The sequence below is a fragment of the Tympanuchus pallidicinctus genome, unplaced genomic scaffold, assembly GCF_026119805.1.
Source record: "Tympanuchus pallidicinctus isolate F22 unplaced genomic scaffold, pur_lepc_1.0 scaffold8, whole genome shotgun sequence".
NCBI lineage: Eukaryota > Metazoa > Chordata > Aves > Galliformes > Phasianidae > Tympanuchus > Tympanuchus pallidicinctus.
The window spans coordinates 13,614,346-13,635,600 of record NW_026294802.1 but is presented as its reverse complement, the minus strand read 5'-3'; the positions used below and the strand labels follow the sequence as shown (position 1 = coordinate 13,635,600).

Below are 21,255 nucleotides of genomic sequence, written 5' to 3'. Positions count from 1 at the left end.
AGAAGGAGGTGGGTGTTATTAGATCACCCGCTTAGCTGGGCTAACAGAACTAAAAACTTGATTACAATTCAATTAAGGCAACATTTCTAATTAAAGACGTATTATTTTAAGCCCTAAATGATTAAAATAAAGGCAGCTGAAGTGTCCGTGCACACACTGCATGATTTCACCCCCGAGGGCTGCATCTCCCCTGGGGACAGTGAGAAGAGGAATGGACGATGTATTCCGGGTTATCCTGGTGGCACTTCCATGCAAAAAGCCACCATGGAGGTTCAGTGTGGGCCGCACTGCCTGTGTTTGGGGTTGCCTGCTGCCCTCACACCCCAGGATATGACTCCATCCCAACAGAGCCCACCATTCTTGGTGGTGTTGGGCTCCCCAGTGAAGCAAACTATAGGGCTGCACACATCGCCATGCACAAAACTCGACTATATCTGAATTTCCAGAGCCAGAGAACACAACTGCGTGAGAAAATGGGATGGCCGTGGGGCTTTCGCTCCCCACAGCCGAGCACCGACAGGTGAGAGCACCAAGGGGAGCCCGGCCGCCCCAGAGGAAACGTCCGCGGGGCCAGGCCCGGACCGAAAGAACGGCTGATGGAGGAGCGGTTGTGCCTTTAACGGCGGGCGGGCGGGCGGGAGGAGGAGGAGGAGGGTCGGGGCTGCGCTGGGTGACATCAGTGGGTTTGGCTCCGGGGCTCAATGGAAACTGGGTGAGCGCCGGGCTGTGCCGAGCACACGCCGGCTGGAGGGGACGGCGAGCGGGCGGGAGGCGGCAGGCAGCGCCGCGCCGCGCTGAGCCGAGCGAAGGAGGGACGCGCCGGGCACGGCCGCCGCCAGCCCTCCCCAATCCTCCGTCATCCTCCCCGCCGCGGCCGCCTGGCCTCCTGACAGCCGGCGGAGCAGCAGCCCCACACGGCCCCCTTCCCGCCAGGGTGGGTATGGGGGGCGCCTGCCTCCATCTTGGGGCGCAAACCCCGGGGGAAAGGCGGCCCCTCCGGCTCTTTGTGTGCGCGGAGGGAGGGAGGAAGGGAAGGAAGGAGGGGCGGGGGAGGGGAGGGCAGGGCGCGATGCGCCGGGCCGGGGGGCAGCGGGGACAAAAGGCTCTTTGTGGGGTGCCGAGAGGGGGTAGCCCCCCCTCCCCGTGCTCCCCTTCTTTCTCCTGCTGTCCCTCGGGGCTCTCCGCTCTCGGGGCCCGGCCGTTGTAGAGACGCGGCGGGAGGGGGGAGGGGGGCTCGGGCTCTCGGGGCGACCGCGGTGGGCTCGGGGTTGGGGGGGAGCAGGGAAGTTGGCTGCCGTTCGGGGGGTGGTCGCTTTGTGTGATCTACCCGGAAAATACAGCCCGGGTAGGGCCGTGTTGTGCCTGTAGGGGGTGGGGGTGTCAGGAGAGATTTATTTTATTCCTTCCCCCCCCCCCCCCCCCCCTTGTTTTTCCTGTTTGTGGCTATTTCTAACGAAAAGGTGGGCTTCAGCGCTTCGCCTCTTATTATTTTCTTTTATTTTTTTTTCCTCTTTTTTTTTTTTTTTTTTCCCCTTCCCATCTGCCAGACCTCCTCTTTGTAAATGCGAAAGGGGCTTAGGGAGGGGGCTGCTCGCTGTCTCCCGTTTCCATCAAAATGCCGTATTTTTTACCCCTTTTTCCCGATTTTTTTTTTTGTTTTTTCCTTTTCCCTTTTTAATTGTGATTATTAAAAAAAGCCTGTTTCAGATGACTGTGTTTTGCCAACCCCTTCCTTTATCTCCTACACATACACACACACACACACACACACACAGACAAGGAAATAAAAGCCCTGCACAGCCCTTACAGGCACGGCACCCCCCACATTCCCACTTCCCCTCGCAGCCTCCATTATGTGGCCTCCAAATTCGGTGCTGTATGGTTTTCGTGCCCCCCCACCGTCCTTACTGCCCAGGTGTGGGGCCGAGGTGACGCTCTGCCCTGCGAAATGGCTGGCGTCGGACACTCAGCCCCAAGACCGGCTCTATCCTGCTTTTATGTAATGGCCTTTGTGTATGTACGTGGGTATTTTATCTTATATAAAAGGGCCCTGGTGCAAAATGGTGTGTGTGTGTCTGTGTGCGGGGAGCGACATGTAGTATTTGTAGTATGTTGTAGGTGTGAGGTGGATGTTAAGGTGAGCACACGCTTTGCTCTGAGGTGGTGGTGTGTTAATCCTGTGTGGAAAACGCAGTGGGTTAAGGGACCTATGGCCCTGGGAGCACTGCTTTGGCTGGAGGGGTCAGGTCTGCTGGGATGGGAGGGGGGGGGGGGGAACATCACACGGCCTTTTAATTGTAAGCATCTATAAATAATACATGGAGTGATGTAATTTTTTAAATATCACAATATAAATTGTTTATGCGAGATCTTCATTCTGTAATAGTAGCCCCGAAGATGTGATAAGGGCAGGAACTGTAGATGGGGGGTATGCGTGTGGAGTGGGAGGCAGTCAGCAAATGTGGTGGATGTTGGGACTCCTGGAGCAGTTGCTGCTGGGGGTGTTGTGCCCCCATACCACAGATCCCCATGGCCACCCTCCAGCCATCATCCCCCCGCTCTGTTCCCTGAGCACACTTGTGTTGTGTTGGGGGGGGAGATAAGGAGGAGTGACAGCTGTGCGGCCGTGATTTTTCACTCCATTATCCCACTCCCTGCTCCCACCCCCTCACCCCGGAGCATTTTTTAGATTCCCCTTTGGAGCCTGTTGCTCAATCAGCCAGAAGGGCCGCAGCCTGGCTGTGTGGGGTACCCTCCTTAACCTGGCTCCTGGCTGTCCAGGAAGGGTGGGACCGTGGTATGGTGGGACCCTGCCGGGAACTGCGGCTGGCTGGGGAGCTGTCGTGATGTTTGGGTTCCTGGGAACGTGGACTTTGATCCTTGGCTGGCGTAGGAGGGCAAGCAAGTCGGATGTATGTTAACGTGGTGATGCAGAACAGCAGGCAACAGTTGGAAACCATGTCTGCTCACTGTGCCCAGGCCTCCCAGTGTGGCTCCCAAGGCACTGCCTGCCTTCCTCGTAATAAGAAAGTCAGAAATAGCCATGGGGTTTTGTGCTCCTCAGATGCACAGAAACACACATGCATGAGTAAATAGAGTTGAGGGAACTCCACCTCAGTGTGCTTTGTGCCTGGTTTCAGGATTCGCAATGTCCCCTGAATGCCTTGATGGGATTATTTTCCCTGACATCCCTGTAGCTCATCTTTTCCTCTTCCTGTAATCCCACCTCCTGGGGCAGCTCGGGGTTTATGGTCTGCCCAGAATCCTGTAGCTAGGATTATTTTGTGTGTGCATCTCAAAGCCATTTCTTCTTCCCACTTTTGTTTTTTCCTTCGGTGATGCCTCCTTCCCATCTAGCTGCAGCAAGGGAAAGTTCCTCTCACCTACTTGGGAAAACATGAATCATTCCTCACCTTTCCTGTCCCCAGCAGACTCTGTGTCTGTGTTCTGTACGCTAATGCTGTGGCATTGCATAAATCAGGAGTGTGGCAAACGCCTCTAAGAGGAGCCGTGCTCGTTGGCTTGGTTCCTAGAACAAGTCGGTGTCCGTGGAAGTGGCGAGGGAAAAGGGACCTGCTAGAATGGGGCTGTGTGCTTCAGAAGGGTTGGTTGGGGTGGGATGGGAAACGAACCATGTAGTTGAGAGCCTCCTACCTTCTGGATTTTCTCTGTGAGATGAGTAGGCTGAGCCTGTCTATGTTAATCGGGTGTAGCAGGTCAAAGGGTGAACTGATCACCTGGGGCAAAAGGCTGGGGGAAGGCTGCAAACAAGCAGCCAGCACACCTGGGTGGGTAGCACAGGCGTGGAGGCTGTTGATCACATCAGCAGAGGTGCGTGGAGATAAGCAAATGGCCGTCCTCCTCCCAGCCTGCCTCTCAGAGCTCACTCCTGTGTGGTGTCTCCTGCTGCCCCAGCCTCTGCCTAGGGGTGGTGGAGTCGCTAGCTCCTGGCGGTCTGTAAGTCTGTCTCACAGCCCTTGGTTCCAGCACTTTGTTGCAGCTATGGTACTGGTGTAGTGCTGGGCCAGAGAGAATTCTTTCTCAAAAGCCGTGTGCCTGTCCCTCCTGTTGTCCCACAGGTCTAGGAGTGTCTTGGTGCTGCTTATTTTAGGCTCCTTGCAGTGTGAAGCAGTCACCTGCTGGCACATTGTTAGGAGAGATTTCCTTCCCCGTCTCTGGGAAGAAGATGTTGGGAAAGAGGTTCAACCTTTCTGCATTTTCATGATGGGAACACAGATGATGTTCTTGAGTGGGTCATGTTCCTGCAGTGTTTCTAACTCATGCTGTTCATGGACAGCTGAATTTCTGCACAGCAGCTGCATACAAAGTGAAATATTTTGAGATTTAGGAGCTGTGTCCAGCTTCTGGAGTGAGTGCTGGGTGTAAATGATGGGTTCGTTTTGCAGTCTTCCATGGGGCCCTGATTCAGTTCCAGTTTCTGCTCTGACTTTGTGGGTTTTTTTTTTTTGTGTTTCTTTTCTCAGCACAACTAAACCATGGAGCTTCGAGTAGGGAACAAATACCGGCTGGGCAGAAAGATTGGCAGTGGTTCGTTTGGAGACATTTACCTAGGTGAGTGTCAGTCTGTGTCCTTCCACCTGCGTGGTTGTTTTTCTCAGTTGCGTCATTATTTTTGGTTTGAGAAATATATATTTGCCTGTTGATATTTTTAGCACCATGTAAGATTGGAGATGGTGGAGGTGGGGGGGGGGGAAAGCTTCAAGAAGTACTGCCGGTTGTTGGCCATCCTCTGATGGTACAGAGGGTGGGATGAGCTCCAGTTTGTCTCCCAGGTATTGGAGACACGGTGACATTTGATCAAACTGATCTAGATCTGGAGTATTGAGAGTGTGTTTGTTACACACCTTGCTCCAGCTCTCTTGTTGACTTTTACTGAGCTTGGGTGTGTGTGGATATAAACCCACGTGTCAAAGTGGGAGGTGGAAAGGAAGAAGATGGACTTTCCTCCAGGGCAAAAGGAATGGAGTGATGGAAGGCTGATAGTGGGAGAGATGGTCCAGCACCTGAAAGAGAGAGGCCTGACACAGGGAGGTGTAAAACAGGTCGGGGAGGAGGCTGGCATGGCTAAAGTTCTGGGGCCCAGATCTAGTAGATTGTGGGTGGGGTAGAACTTAGAGTTATCATCTGGGGTAGCCTCAGCTGGGAGGTGCATGGGATTGATGGACAAAGCCTGTGGAACTCTTGAGTTTTTATTATCGCAGCACTTGGGGAGAAGCACCTCCAAGCCAGCTCACTGAGGTGTATATGCATTTATTCCCTGATGCTTTGCCCACTGGTGTTGCTGGCACAAACTCTGTGGGGCTGGAGGGGCAGGACAATCCAGTAGCCTGATAGAACCATCCTTGAAGTTTCTTCACCTGTTGTCCACTTTGCACCATTACCTTTGAAGCTGTGCTCCTCTGGGCCAGCGAAATGGGCCTGCAGTTCCTTTCTTGGTGTTTGCACCCTTTTGGTACTTACAGATGGTTATCATATGCTCCTTGACTGTTTGTTTGCTCAGTTGAGTCGTATTTTGCTTCCTGCTACATCCACTGCTCTTCACTGTTGCTGTTCTTCCAATTTTTCCCAGTTTATCCATCTGCTGAGCAGCTTGGAGCCTACACAGCATTTTAGGTGTGGCATTTCCAGTGCTGGGCAGAGAAGGGCTACCCTTGAGCGGTCTGTAACACGATGCCTCTGCATAAGCTGCTTTGGGTCTCCTTGGCTTCCCCCATCACCAACACTGTATCATGTTGCAGAATTGGCCTGAACGTGCTGTCAGCTGTATTGTGCAAAGTCTTTTCCAGGTTCTGCAACATCTCTTTGCCCCTCCCCTAGCTGCCTTCGTTGAATACCTCTAGTTCAGATTACTTTGCCTCATTTTGTAAATCACCTGTTTTCGACCTCTGGCTTTTATCTCCAGCTCTCCCTCACTCTGTTATTCTCTCTTGATTGGTGTTGGCAGCTCCCAGTGAATAAGTACCCTTTGGGAATCACCGGTAACAGGCTTTGTTGCCACCTTCATCCAGAGCACAAACAAAGGTGATAAATAATGGATTGGGGATCCCAATTCCACCCTGCGATGCCATCACTGCAGCCCTTCCTGCTTGTCACTCCTCTGTGGCCCATTAGTGTCTCAGGTGACAGTGCATGCAACACCCAGGTGCTAGGGATAAAAGGGTGACAATTTGTTAGCCTGGATACAACATTTCCACCTTTGCTTGAGCTCGGAGCCTTCCAGACCCTTCCAAAGCACTGGAAAGTGCTGTGATCTTGCAGAACATCTGGGATATGTGTGGAGAAAGCAGGGAGGCACTGAGTGGGAAGGCCTGATTCTGCATTTCTGCATAATGTAGCAAGTTCTGTACCTGTACAAAGTGGGCATGGAAAAGCAGCAGCTCAAGTGAAGAGACTGTCCCCTCCTTGCCCATTACTAAGCCACACGAGCATCAAGGGAAGCTCCAGTGCCCAGTGTGAGGAGCCTCAAGTGGCTTGGTTTACTCGAATGTAGTATCAAAGCCCTTGTGATGTGCACTGAGGTGCAGGCCAGCCTGTTTTGAAGCAGTGATAGTGAGACTTGTTGGAGCCAGGGTGACACCCCAGCCTGGAGGGATAGGCTCACAGTCTGTGCAGCTGATTGGGCTCACACTGTCCTCTCAAGGCCTGGGTTGCAGACAGAGACTTATTCACTTGAATTTCTCTCCTGCACCGGATCCACCTCTAGGTTTCCTTCATGATGGAGTGGAGGAGGAGCAGAGACAAATGAGTTTTGTCTGTATCTGAAGGCTGGTTTGAGCTGGATGCTTTATTCCCAGGTTTTTCAAGACATTGGTGCTTCTGTGATCTGTGGGTACTGTGTGCTCTACTCCTTGGGATTTGTTTTTGGGTTTCCTGCCAGAAGGAAATGCGAATTTCCACATGGTCACACACAAAGGGAGGTCTCCTGTTAATCATAATCTGAGGCTCAGATCATGCAGATAATGGCAGATCTCTTGCTTTTGTGCTCTACCTTGAGGGTTATATATGCTGAGCAGAGTTCCCCTGCACTGGGTGGATGGGCACTGGGATCGAGATGGCAGCAGGCCTGAGCCTGCTCACCTCTGAAAAGGAGAGTGAAACCCCAGGAGAGCAAAACCGAGAGGAGCTACAGGAACATTGGGGTTGATGGGAGGCTGCTGCTTTGTCAGGGTGTCGCTGAAGGGGCCTGGCCACGGTGCTGCCTGTGATGCAGATGACTAGGGTGCACCAGAAGAGCCCTTGGGATGAGTAGGGGGCAGGGTGACGAAGGGGGGGGGGTCTGTTCTGCAGACAAAGCATGCCGGGACAGGGCTTTGGACAGTTCCTGGTTGCAAGCTCCTCCTCAGTGGGAGGGGAGCGATTTCCTTTGTTTCCTGGACTGTTAACTCTCTCTCGCCCTCTGACTTCCCCCATCTGCTCACAACCCTCCTTTCTTCTAAGAAAGCTGCTAAGCTGGTGGTGGGGAGAACCCGTTGTCCTGCTCAGTGCGGAAGGTTTGCTGTATCAGACATGCAGCGAGGCTTCTGCTCTTAAAATCCTGCTCAGCAGGTGACATGCTCTGTCCCCAGGGCCCCGTTTCAAACAGCTCGTGATGAATGAGTAGTGTTTGTGCAGCCCCCACAGCAGAGCGAGACTGGGGGTGGATGTTAGGAATTATCCCTGATCCTACATGCGTCTCTCAACTGGTTGCAGCTAGGCAAGTTCTGCTGTGTTTGTCTGGGGTTTGTCAGTGTGGAGAAGGAGCAGGGAGCTGTTAATTTTGTTGTTTGTATCTTCTGAAAGATGGTGGTTTAAAGCATTGAACAAAGCATGAGAGAGACCCCTGGCTTTGGATTCTTGCTGTCTGCTAGTTCTCTAAACAAAAAAATGGCCGAGGGAGCAACCTAAAGATACTTGAGGTGGGGGGGCTGATCTGCAAATGTGAGCTACGTGCGTCCTCAGCAAAGACCCGCCCTGTTTTAGGTCTGATTCATCCTCGTTTTACCATCCTAGGCCATAGTTTCTGCTTCCTGTAAGAGACTGACACAAACATTTGGGCCACGGAGTCTGTGGGTCTGGAGGCCATGCTGAATGATGTACCTGTATTTTGCAGAATTGAAGCTTTCGTGACGTTTAACACCCCCTCCCACGTACCCACCTGCACCCCTTCCATTTCTCTGCTTATATGCTTATAGATAACTCCCCCCACCTGCAAGCAGCCTTGTAAATGGATGCGTTGTCATCTTCCTAAGTACGCAGGGCAGTAAGGAGGTGAGAACACATTCAACTTGCCACTGTTCAGCTTTGGGGACTAAGGTTCATTGAAAATGCTAATGCTTCCAGAAGTCAACAAGAGTCATTGTTGCTCGTGTGTCAGCAGATGGACAAGGAGAAGGAAAAATCCCCCAGGGGAGGGATGAGGGAGCTGCTGCTGAGGATTTGGAGGAAAATCTTTACAAAGGCAAGGGGAAGAGAAAGGAAGGAAATGCTCTTGTCTATCTGGGTATCCTGGGTGTTTCCACACTGAGTGAGGTCTCGTGATTGAACATGAATTTAAAAAGTAGATAACCAGTCTGTGACCACATCAGTACTGTGGTCTGAGTGCCTTCTGCTGTTCTTTCTCTAACCCCTTCCACTCCTGATCTTTGTAAGAAGGGTTCTGTGTGGTGTGAAGAGAATGCACAGGCTTGTTTTGCAGACCAGCAGGCTTTTAAGTGGGAAATATCAGCCTTTTTCAAACAGTCACACTTAGCTCTAGCAATCGGGCTGCCTTTTCCCCACTTCTGTTTGCCTGACTCTGGAGTAAAAGCCCTTATTAAATTCATCCCGTTGCTCCTCTTCCTTCCCCTCCCTCAAAGCACCCTAAATAATTCCTCTCCCTCCTTAGTGTTTACAGCCTTCAAATATTTGCAGACTGTTGTCATGTCCCATTCTTCCTCCCCACCCTTCTTAGTTGTATCTCTTGTCTACATTACATATTTAGCTCTTTTAATCTTCCTTAGTAAATCAATCCCTCCAGGCCCTGATGGTTTTTGTTCCTCTCTTTCAAATTCCTTGCAGCTTGCCTATCTTGACCTGATGCTGTAATATCTAGATGACGTCTTGTTGCTAGCAGGGAGCTCTTGGCTAGCTCTATGTACAAGCAATGCCTGAACCCTTTAGCAGGAGGTGGATCACCTTAGTATCCAGTGGGAGAAGAAATCTAGATGCATGAACTTTTCCTTTTTTGATAGAACAGCTGCCTTGGTGGACTTTTTGTTAAGACTTTGACCCTTAATGCGGGGACTGGGGAGCATGACTTCACCAGACCTACCAAAATGTGCCATAGGTTTTCTACAAAACGTTTTCCCCATGCATATTCTGGAGCAGCGCTGAGAAGCTGCTCTGAATCTGAGCTGCTCTCTGATTTGTGCTTGAGTGCAACTTGTAACAGTTCCTGATACATGGAAGAACTTGTCTGTATTCCAGGCAGGCACGGGAAGGGGGGAGAGAGAAGCAAGTTTTAAGTGTCATTCCCGTGACCTGTGTACAGATCTTTGTTGTTTCCATTTTAGGATGATGTGAAACATCTGGAATCCTCTCTGCTAATAGGAGAGAAGGATCAGCCTGTTCCTCCTTTGGCAGTGCCCTTTGGGACCAGAGTGCTGGCTTTCGTGGCTGGCAGCTTGCTTCTCTTTGAGGGAAAGTGTGTGGGGAGGTGCTTTTGTATTCATCGCAAGCTTGCTAGCAATACCTTCAACAAAAGGCATCTGAGTAGCTTAATTCACCACTGGATTCAGTTTACTTCTTCATGCTTCTAATTTTGGATGTAGCAAATGTTTCTGTATTGGCAAAAGATTAAATACGTTATTAAAATCCTCAGGAGAGAGAGAAGCTGGAGATTTGTGAACTGTATTGAGAGCCCAGAGGTAGCTAGGAATGTCAGCAATGTCTCCTCCTGAGCTAATTGGCCCTGTTGAAGTGTGTGGCTTCTAGAACCTGAGGTAACCAGAAATTTTACTGAGGAAGATGTACTCCATCTCACTGCCTGGATGGCTGGCTCGTGTTCTGGAGGCTAAGAATATGGTCAGCTAAAACTTCTGCTCAGGATAGTTTGTGCTGATGCAGATTGTTCTCCCAAAGCCTGGCGCTTGTTGTCCTGGCCTGTCTGTAGGATCAGAGCTGGCTTACTGCTCATGTGCCTTCCTCTGTGCCTGTCTTTGCAAATGGCAGTGCTGGAAACTTGATATGAAGTGGCTGGATAATCTCATTTGTTTTGCAGAGAATAAACCTTCAGATTTACCCTGAAATTTTGGCGTCTGCATGGGCCTTGTTAAAAGTGTTTAGCTTCAGTGGAAGCCTGCACAATCTTCCTTTTACTCTCATCTCTGTGCAGGAGCCAACATTGCGACTGGTGAAGAGGTGGCTATCAAACTGGAATGTGTCAAAACCAAGCATCCCCAGCTCCACATTGAAAGCAAATTCTACAAGATGATGCAAGGAGGAGGTGAGATAGGGAGGGAAAAGATGGGACCGGGGGAGTGGTTGAAAGAGGGAGTTATTCTGGAGGGCCTTAGAAAGAAAATGATTTTGGTATTACATAGAACCTTCCCAGCAGGGGATGCAGCAGTTTTCCTCTGTTCTGTGGCTTAATCTTTTTTTTTTTTCTTTTCCCCAGTGGGTATCCCCTCCATTAAGTGGTGTGGAGCAGAGGGGGACTATAACGTGATGGTGATGGAGCTCTTGGGGCCGAGCCTGGAAGATCTCTTCAACTTCTGTTCCCGCAAATTTAGTCTCAAGACAGTTCTGCTCCTGGCAGACCAGATGGTGAGTTTCCTCTGAAGCATTTGTGCCTACTCTCCTTTTCCATACCTCCCCCCCTTCCCCTCTGCTCAAGAAATGCTACATCCCAGGCTTTTTCATTTAGCAGCAAGTGGCTGCCAGGTTTTACTTTCTTGATGAAGGCCTGGATCCTAGGCGCTGCTGGGTGTTTCTGATCTCTGTCCCTCCTTCCATCCTCTTTTGCTCACCCTCACATCTGTGCACATATTACATGCACAGATGCTTTTACCTACATGGTAAATGACTGACACTGCTGTCCATCTTGAGTAAACAGCACGTGCCCTGGGCTTAGGACCCTTCTGGACCCTCTCCTTTCCCAGCATGGCTAGGTTTGGAAGTTGACTGGTGTCAGTCCTGAAGCTCAAAGTTTTAATCCATGGAAAGTTAATTCCCATACCTCCTCGTGGTGCTGATGGTGACCTTTCCAAACTGAGGACTGCTGGTCTGTGGGGTTTAGATCCATTTCCAGATACTGCTACCTCCAGTGCATGGGGAGGGTTCATTTTTTTCTTTGATTGCAATCTCTGGTATTCTCTGCAAGGGGTACCTTTTCCTTCTTTGACAGGGTAGGGTATCTTTTTAATACATTATAGCTATAATGAGCTTTCATTTCATTTCTATCACATTGTTTAATATGAATTCTTTTCCTCTTCTTGTTCTCCTTCAGATTAGCCGTATTGAGTACATTCATTCCAAGAACTTCATTCACCGGGATGTGAAGCCAGACAACTTCCTTATGGGGCTTGGTAAAAAAGGCAACCTAGTATACATCATTGATTTTGGTTTGGCCAAGAAGTACCGGGATGCCCGGACCCACCAGCACATACCTTACCGGGAAAACAAGAATCTGACTGGCACAGCTCGTTACGCTTCTATCAACACCCACCTGGGAATCGGTGAGCCTGCTGCTGCCCCTTGGTGGGGCTTTCCATGGGACATAGCATGTACCTTGTGCAGGGGGGTGGCGTGCCTTCTGAAGTTGCAATGCCACATCTGGGTTTTGTGACCCCACATCTGGGGTCACAAAAGCCAGCGTGGCCCAGTAAGCAGGTGCTGGCTGGCTACTGGGTTCTGTGCCTGGCTTTTCTACTGGCATGTACGCAGATCATAGGCAAGTAACTTTATTGGCCTGTCTTTGTCAACTCTTCTGTCTTATGTGGCCATCTGAACTCCTACAAGCAGAAATGGTCTACTGGACTGTGTTATGCAGCAGGTGCAGCAGAACCCTACTTCAGTGGTGAGGCTGTGACTCCTCGACTTCACTGCCACTAACTCTGCCTTGTACCATTTTTGCAGGCTTGTAGATATGTAAAAGGCATTCAGAGGCATTGAGTCTGTAGGGATACACGCAGCTGAAGCCTCTTACTGACTCCTGTCTGTATCAGTGCTGATTTTGTGGCTGTCAGAGCTGGAACATAACAGGCCACCACTGGGAATGGGGACAGGAACGTGCTGGAAATGCACAATGAGCTGGAATAAGGGGAGGCTTCCTACTGCCCAAACATGCAGGTTTTGTAACAGTGAGGATTGCTTCTGTAGGCCTTTAAAATCTGTGGGTTTTCAAACCACAGTGTCCCACTCACCTCTGAGAGTAAACATGAGGCAGCTGTAGGGAAGCAGGGCTCTGTGCTTGGTGCCTAAGGCTAATATAGTGCTGAGAGTTCAGCCAGGTCTTACTCCGGTGTTGGACGTTGTTACAGCCTTTGCAGATACCCCACACAGGTTAACAGCCAGGGCACTTAAACCTCTTGAAGTCACCCAAATTTGTCCTGAGAGCCTCAGTGCACAACACCTGGTTGATGTGGGGAGCAGAGATGAAATCCTCCTGCAGTTTTCTCTTCCCTTCCCTGGCTGAATATCTACTTCTTTGTGTGACTTCTTTGTCCCCAGTGTGAGAGTTTCATTGTTACAATGGGGTTCCTTCTAAACAGGCTGACTTTGTTCTGCTACTGATTGACAAACCCGATCGGCAGAAACATTGAAACCACCTTGCCTGTCCAATACAGCTCGCTCTTGGCTCGGTTGGTTCTGGGAGACCTTCTGAAATGTGTAAGCTGGGAATTTGAAAATCACAGCAGAGAAGTGAAACATCTTAAACTGCTGCCTAAATTCTGCAAGATTTTGTATCTTAATATTCCTGGGGAAAGCTTTCAGTTCTCCCTTCTTGACTCTGGATTCTTGAGAAAACATCTACAAGGCTTCACCTGCAGAAAATAGAGCAATTTCCCACTGTCTTCCTTCCTTACTACTGTGTGGTGTGGCTGTATACTGAAAATGTTTTATTTATATCAAAATGAGGAGTGTTGTGTGTTGAGAGTGGGCTATGATCTCCTGACCTCTTTCACATAGCAAAAATAGTTCTTGCAATGCTCTCCAAGTTGGTCTTGTATCTTGGCTTGACCTGCTTATATATAACTGACTCTCCATTGAATTCTTGGTCAAGATTTCCACAGCCATGGTAACTGCCACAAGGAGACATGCACAAAATAATTCTTACTGCTATGTCTGTCAGTTTTTTTTTTTTTTTATTTTTATTTTTCATGTGTGCCTTCCCTGTCTGAACCAAGCACGAGATGCTAAATGTCTGGTTGTGGGCTTTTTTTGTTTTCTTTAAGGAATTTATTATTCATCTGACCCCTAACTTAGCCCTTTGCTACTGGTGGTTGGCTTGTGTATCAGGGTGAACAAACAGTGTCTGAGTGCTAATCCAAGGGCAAACTGCATAGGCCATCAATCTGAGTGTAGCAGTCACTTGTTCTCTTCATGCCCTTTGCTTCTGAAATGCTGGGTGTGAGTTGCTCAGTGCAACAGGTCTTCAGTATGTTTTCTCTGTGCTGCAGATAGTTGCCCTGAATCATATAAAGGCTGCATGGCTTGCCTGGAGCAAAGGGGATGGAGTGTCATAGTTGCAGCTGAATTTCCTGTTTCTCAAGACCTTGCCACAGGATAAATGGCAGACATGTTTGTGAGTTAGCAGCATTGCCATGGGAACTGTCACTAATTTTTTTATTTTTTTTTTTAACTTGTCAGATACTAAATTCTCTGTCATAATGTTCCATTAGTGCAGTTTTGAGAGAGGGAAGGAACCAGGTGCTGGGGTATTCATGCGACGGGAATAGCAAATGAATAAATGCCTTTATTTGAATGTGCAAGCTAAGGACTGGGCATTCCGATGTCTGGAGGAAACACATTCTTTTTCCAGTGACCAAGGAAAAAGTAGGAGGCGAGATTGGAGAGGGTTTCCATAGTGGGAGACTTGCTGTTCGGGGAGTCAGTGGACTGTGCAGGCTTTGGTTCACGCATTCCAGTCAATTTTCACATGCTCCAGGGATGAGAGTACCCTGCACCCTCTGGAACTCGTGAGGTCTGAAATAAATGCCCAGGGGTGCCCAGGAGGCAGTCTTGGTGGGCTCTATCTGGATGACAGCAGGCTGGGCTGGGATCGGGGGCCACTTTTTCCCCAAACTTGTCTCATAGGCAGCATCATGATCTGAATGTGTACGTTTGGTGGCCCTGCTAGGCAGGGGGGTTGGAACTACATGATCCTTGAGGTCCCTTCCAACCCGGATGATTCTGTGATTCTGTGATTCTGTGATCATGGGCTGTGCCCATCATCAAGTTCTTTTGCTGACCCTGCTGGCTGCCACCCATTTCAGACTTCTGCTGTCATGTAGTGGGGAGAGAAAGAGGAAGCGTAGTCTGAGAATTTGCAGTGTCAGGTCTGAGTGTGTAATCAGGAAAGCCTTGCTCGGTTAAAAGTGCTTGTAGCAGTTTTAGTAGTAGTGAAGAATTGTGTTTTAAGGAGGCCTGCATGGGGACTGCATTGCTTGGGATAGGATTGGAAAGCACTGGCCTGGGGGACTGGGAGGTACTTTCATTTGCCAGGAAACTAGTTTGGTCACGAACCTTGCATCCAAGGCAAACAGTCCTGGTTCTGCTTTTGCCCAAACATGTCTTCATCAGGCAACTCGCCTTCTTGCTACTCACCTCTGACTCTGCTCCTTGCAAGGAACCTGCTTGGGAACAGAGCTGGGAAGCGGGCTGGGATTCTCCCCAAGAGTGGGAGGAATTTGGCACCATATCCCCGTGCCACTCCTAAGAAGGGGCAGATTGCTTGCAGAGTGAGTTGGATTCAAGAGACTGTGCTGCATTGTGTGGGATGGCGACCTCATGCTTTGTATTGAAAGGGTTTTTGGGTGAGGATCTGTCTTATGAAAGTAGCAGTCCCCTGTCTGTTATAGGAGAGCTGAGAAGCTGAACTGAAACAGAGAGAGGAAACGTGATGTGGTACTGCAGGTTAGGTGCAGGTCATGACTGTAATCCTGCTTCTGAGCTGACTTGCTCTGTGCACCCATTCACATCACTGGTTTTTCTTTTCTCGTTCTGTGGTGTGAGATGTTTGCCTTCTGCTCAGGGATGTTATGTGGTTAATCAATGATTACCAAGCTACTAAAAGTGGGAAGTAATGGTGTTAAATAAAATTTCCATAGTACGTAGAAGTGAGGGTTTTTTCTAACACTAATTGCCTGCTTTTGCTGTCTGCTATTACTCAGTCGTCTGTGGCTGTTGGTGTGTGAGGTCAGGCAAAAAAAAAAAAACAAACCCACCCAAAAAAACACTTGAGATGCATGATTCTGAAAATGAAACAAAGGAATGGAATACGTGAACTTATTCCATCACCCAAGGTTTAATCCAGGGTCTTGCAGTTGTGGCTATGACTGAAAGAAATGCACGGTGTTCCGAGGTCTGCATAAGTACTGTTCAGGCAGTGTGGCAGCCACAACCCATCATGTTGGTGCTTCAGGCTCCTCTCGGATTTGAATCCCACTAAAATCGTTTAAGTGGACTACAGTGATGAGATGAATCTGAGAAAACTGACTTCAGGGCTGCCACACAGTAAGGCGTTTATCACACTGCCTTTTAATAATTAGGTTTTGTGCTTACAGTTATTTTTCTCTGTCATGTTGCTGTGCTGAAGCACGCGTCATGTGCACTGGTGAGCCACCCAATTTAATTCTGTAATCCATCTCCTTGCCTCCAGTAAGGGCTTGTAGCATCCCCCACTGACTGCAGTCTTCATAGCCTTCTGTCCAGTAGATTTCTCTGGTTCCTGCTCCAGTCAGGGAATCCATAATTATGGACCGTTAAAGTTACTGTTTGGGTAAGTTGAAGGCTGGCAAATTGCAGGATCCAGGTTGCCCTCCACACCTGTTTTTTCAGGTCCTGGATGTGCATTCAGTGTAGGTTGTTATCAAATATGGTTTAGCTTTATTTGATGCGTGGTGCGTAATCACAGCTGTCTGAGAGTGTATGCATGCCAGCCTTCACCCAAATGCAATACGGCCGCTTTCTTTTCCCTCTTCCTCCATAGCATCTAAGTGTCTCCCAGCCGGTCCTGCAGTTATCTTTGGCAGCAGCCTGATGAGATTAAGAAGCATTAGCCCCTCTAAAGTGGACAACTTGAGGCAGTGAGTTAGTGAGGTCAGAAGAAGCTGTTACTTCAGCACGTTCGATGTAAGGTAGTTCAAGGATCAGCAAGGCTTCTTTCTTCTATGCTCCTGTCTTGGACCATAGCATTTTTACAGTATTTCATGTTCTTTGAACCCAAGGCACTTCCCTCTTAAATCTGAAGCGATGGAACCTCCTTTTCTTTTGCAATCAAGGCCATTTTTTCTTTTTTTTTCCTTCCACTGCCACTCCTCCCCTAATTCTAATTTGCCAAGCCCCCTGACCCACAGAAGCACTAGGAGGGTGGAAGGAGGAAGGAAGGCCCACAGTGAATTGCAGAGCTTCTGTGTCAAAACCATCTTGAGCAAACTTTTGGTTTAAAATGGCTTGGTCCTGACAGAGAACAAATTTGAGAAACAAAACTTTTAGATGTGATTTTATAAAACACAAAGTGGATCCTTATTATGGCATGTTAAGGGCAATCCTTGCCTAAGCAGAGCTGGTGGTGTCAGTTATACAGTCATTGTCATTTGGAGGGGAACCTTTTTGGTTAAAATATGCCTTTTTCTTCCACATCTTGAAAAACTACCAGTCCAGAAACTTCCTTGCACAGTATTACCTAACAATATTACCTGTTAAGCTTCTCTTAACTGTCAGCACAGCTGTTTATCTTAAGAAGGGGTCACCAGTTCCTTGTTTCTGCCCTGCGTAAAGAAGGTTAAGTGGAATATGTGTTTGACACTGTAGTGTTGGGTTTGTTTCTGTGAGCTTTGCTTTTCTATAACCATCTTTGCCATGACTAATCCCTGGGCTGAGTATCATCCTGGGTGGAGAAGTGCAGGTTCCCTTCCTCTGTGACAGGAAAGGGCAAGCATGCGGTGCTGCTGTTGTGTGAATTAAGGCTCCTCCAGTTGAGGATATAGGCCAGTCCACTTCTTAAATAGATAATTGTTCTCTTGTGAGGAGTACTTCAACTCTGCAGTATGAACAGGAATTTTTACTGGACTTTCTTCTATCCTTAAAACTAGGGTTTTTCTGTCCTTATAGAACCACCAAAGAAGAGAGAGGGATTGTTTCTTTGATTCTGTGTTCACCTCCAGAGCTGTGAAATTGCCAAAGCAGTTCTAGTTGCCACTCACTCGTTGCCCCATGTAACTTTTTCCCTACAGAACAGAGTCGTCGTGATGACCTGGAGAGCCTGGGCTATGTGCTCATGTATTTCAACCTGGGCTCGCTGCCCTGGCAGGGCCTCAAGGCTGCCACCAAGCGCCAAAAGTACGAGAGGATCAGCGAGAAAAAGATGTCAACGCCAATTGAGGTGCTCTGCAAAGGGTACCCTTGTAAGTGCTCTGATTTTGATGGCTGTGTTGTCTGATGCATGGCTTGCCCTCCTGCTGAAGCTTCATGGAGTCTTGAATAATGAAGGGCCCAGAGCCTGGTGTGCTGCTGACGCCAGTGAAGAAAATTAAAAGAGACCTTTGATGATACAGTTCTGGTTCAGAAGTGGGAAACAGATGTTCTAGTGTAGAGCTGAGCCTTTTGTTAGTAAGGGCATGAGGGTGCTGGGAAGAATCTTTCAGAATCTCAGAAACATTCTGGATGGAGGTGGGCATTGAGGTGAGAAGATGTGCAGATGATCCTGAGTTATTCTGGATAATAGGAATTAGGGTCAACCAAGATGAGTTCCTGAAATAACCAGGCAATGGAGTAGAAAGTGCGATTCATTGTAGAACAAACGTAGAATAATGTGTGTGAGGGGAGAGTAGAAGGCTCAAACTTCGTGTCACATAGAAACTTGTAAGCTCTGATCTGACAGGTGTCACTCAGCAGTGAGCTCTTCCAGTTACAATGGATGGTTCTGTGAAAGCAGCAGATTTGCACTTAGTGGCTACTGAGGAAAGCGGATCAGGTGTAAAGGATTACTAGAAAGAGGAAAAGCACAAAGAGTGTACATAAACCCTTTGCCAACTCACACCCTACTTGCACTGTGCAGCTCTGGTCCTTCCTCTCTTTCAGAACAGGTGCAGTAGGTGTGGAAAAGGTCCAGGAAAGACAAGAAGGAAGATGAGCAGCAAATGAGCTGCTTCTACTCAAGCAGTAAATAAGCAAACTTGAATCTGGAAAGGAGATGGTTAGAGAGGAGATGATCAAAGTCTGTATTCTCACTGTGCCCCCAGATTTTTGGATGGGAGCAGATTCCTTTTCCAGTTCAAGAACTGGAGCAGCCAAATGAAGCTGGCTTTTGCTAGCTTCAAAACAAAGTTATAAGCTTCTCTATGCAGGCAGTAGGAGACCCGTAGAACTCCTTCCCAGAAGATGTTGTGGATGCTTAAAGGAGAGGTTGGACATTGCTGTGGAAGAGAGATCTACTGAGGGTTATTAAATAATTAGAAACAACACCAAACTCAGGAACTTCCGGATCTGAAAACAGGTCAAAGCTGGGCTAGTGTCAGTAGAGGCATCAGACGTGCTTGCCTTGGTGTTCCTTTTTGGTAGCTTTCTACTCCTGACCAGAAGCTACTGGACTAAGAGGACCTCTGGTCTGAGCTGAGGTGCATCTCCTGTTACAGAATTCTGTCCCTTCCAGTCTTTCTAAATGGCATCAGTCATATTCATATCATGCAAGCCTGCATTCCTCTCCTTCAGCAAACACTGTGACTTGCTGCCTCTTGCTTGAAGAAGCAGACAGAAGAGAGATTTGTGAGCATTACCTCTTGTAAAAAATACAGATGGAATCTTCTCTGTGGCTAGAGCACTACAACCAACCTTCAGAGTGTGTTTTCCTCCTTTCCCAGCTCTGTGTCTGTGCTGTCCTGATGCAGCCCGTTGCTGCTCAAAAGCTGTGGTAGATCTCCAGTGAGGCTGCGGAACAAACAGTGTCTAACAAGTAGCTGTTCTCTGCTCTCTCCAGCTGAGTTCTCGACATACCTCAATTTCTGCCGCTCGCTGAGGTTTGATGACAAACCTGACTACTCGTATTTGCGACAGCTCTTCCGCAACCTCTTCCACCGCCAGGGCTTCTCCTACGACTATGTCTTTGACTGGAACATGCTGAAATTTGTGAGTATGTATGTGGGGAAAGGGCTGGGTGGGATGTGGATGGGTTTTATGGCATGGGGAGGCCATATGGGAGGAAGGTAAGAAACTGCCTGTCATCTGTACTTACCCCCAGTGATCAATTTGGGAAAGGGAACCAGGTAGAGGCAGACCAGCATGTTCCATGATGCTAACTGGGGGGGGATACAGCTACAGTTCTGGCAGCATATCTGATGCAACGTGTGGGTCAGAGATAGACCTCTTGCTGTATAGTTAGAAATCTCCTCTCAGAAGGAGTGAGCTATACCAAAAGATAGGACAGAGTAATAGGTTGCGGTAGCAGCTGTAGTACCACGTGCTTTCATCCATACTTCTGCATGGAAGAACGCCCTCTAGATGGAGTGGAAGATGGTGAGAGGAACTTGTTTATGGGATGGAGCTCTGCTTTCCTGTTGTGTTCAAACACCCTGGATTTTCTGTCTGTTGCTGCTGTCTCTCTTAACTGACAGCCATGTGGGATTTCTCTCTCTGTCCCAGGGAGCAGCCCGAAACCCTGAGGATATGGATCGGGAACGGCGAGAGCACGAGCGAGAAGAAAGGATGGGACAGCTCCGGGGCTCAGCCACACGAGCACTGCCCCCTGGCCCACCTGCTGGAGCCACTGGCAACCGTCTTCGCAACGTCGCTGAGCCCATGGCCTCCACCCCCACCTCCCGAATCCAGCAGTCCGGTGAGCAGGATGGGAGGGCTGTTGGAATGTGTGTCACCCCTGTTCATCAGCTGGGTGCTGTAACCGCTGACTGGTGTTGTCTCGCTTTCCTATGCCTCCACAGGAAACACGTCCCCCAGAGCAATCTCAAGAGTGGACAGGGAGCGGAAGGTCAGCATGAGGTTACATCGAGGAGCTCCTGCCAACGTCTCCTCATCTGACCTCACAGGGAGGCAAGAAGTGTCACGGATTTCAGCATCACAGGTGAGCCCCTGCCTGAGCGTTCCACAGAGACTAAGGGCCCTGCAGCAGGTTTTGCCTGATGTGTTAGAGCTGACGTGAAGGCACACTGCCTGAAGCTTCTGCAGCACGCTGGGGAGTGGTACCAGGTTACAGCTTCACTCTTCAGTTGTGTGCTTTCTGCAAGCCGTGCCTAGCATGGTCTTAGATCTGTTTTGCTCTTTTTAAGCCTTCACCTGGTAGTCTTCCAGACCACAGTGGTTTCAAGTGAACCTTGGGAAGGGTGATACATGGGAGAAGTGCTCAGCCTCTCTGTTTTGCTGTCCGTGCCCCTTCTTCATCTCTTGTGTATTCTTTCTTTTCTTTTGTAGACAAGTGTGCCATTTGATCACCTTGGGAAGTGAGGAGCAATTGCCACTGGACCAGTGTTTGCTTAGGTGAGTCCTGTTGCCTGGGATCCTGCAAGGAGGGGATTGCTAGCACCAGGGATTAGGTTAAATCCTTGATGTAACTGTGGGGGATGGGGCATTTCATTTCCCCTTTGCCTTACTTTGAGGTGTTTTTTGGCTTTGGGAGGAAGAGCAAAGGTTGCTGCCAGAGCCTTGGGGATGAATTATCTTGGGTGTGAAAGTAGCTTCTGTTTTTCCTGGAGGGTAGGGAGGGTAGAGAAGGTGCTGCGCTGGGGAGCCATTTTGTTAATTCCTGATGAATGCTTTTCTGGCAGTGTGATGGTGGGGAGGAGTGTGAAACTTTGCACAGCTAAAGAGTATCTCATCTAACTGGACAAGGTAACTGAGGGGTGGCAGGAGAGCAGGAGAAAAAGGCGATTTGGTTAGTTCTGCTCCAGGTGGTATTGAATTGATTGGGGAGAGCCTCTTTGCCTAACTTCCTTTTCTCTTTCTCTCTTTTTTTTTTTTTTTTTTCTTTTTTTTCTTTTTTTTTTTTTAAATTTTCTTGATTTCTAGTGTCTTCACTGTATTTTTCTTTTAAAAAACAAAAAACCC

The 21,255-nt window shown here is 48.9% G+C and overlaps 1 protein-coding gene across 2 annotated transcripts; it reads left to right on the top strand.

Annotated features, from left to right (window-relative positions):
* Positions 1–703: 703 nt before the first annotated feature.
* On the top strand, positions 704–20,689 carry CSNK1E (casein kinase 1 epsilon). 2 transcript variants are annotated; one of them, XM_052668566.1, is made up of 10 exons: positions 704–934; positions 4,485–4,572; positions 10,373–10,483; positions 10,655–10,803; positions 11,486–11,714; positions 17,436–17,606; positions 19,178–19,326; positions 19,840–20,032; positions 20,136–20,275; positions 20,623–20,689. In XM_052668566.1, exons 2-10 carry the CDS (start codon positions 4,497–4,499, stop codon positions 20,653–20,655), a joined length of 1,251 nt encoding a protein of 416 aa, XP_052524526.1. In that variant the 5' UTR covers positions 704–934; positions 4,485–4,496; the 3' UTR covers positions 20,656–20,689. The 2 variants fall into 2 exon arrangements, with proteins under 2 accessions (XP_052524526.1, XP_052524525.1); XM_052668565.1 differs by lacking the exon at positions 704–934 and adding an exon at positions 3,844–3,957 and having other exon boundaries at positions 20,623–20,688.
* Positions 20,690–21,255: the final 566 nt, after the last annotated feature.

Excerpts from the sequence above, each read along its gene's own strand:
- CSNK1E (XM_052668566.1), top strand. The coding sequence starts at position 4,497 with ATGGAGCTTCGAGTAGGGAACAAATACCGGCTGGGCAGAAAGATTGGC. Across the intron at positions 4,573-10,372 it reads GTTTGGAGACATTTACCTAG|GAGCCAACATTGCGACTGGT; the intron begins GTGAGTGTCAGT and ends ATCTCTGTGCAG. Across the intron at positions 11,715-17,435 it reads CAACACCCACCTGGGAATCG|AACAGAGTCGTCGTGATGAC; the intron begins GTGAGCCTGCTG and ends TTTTCCCTACAG.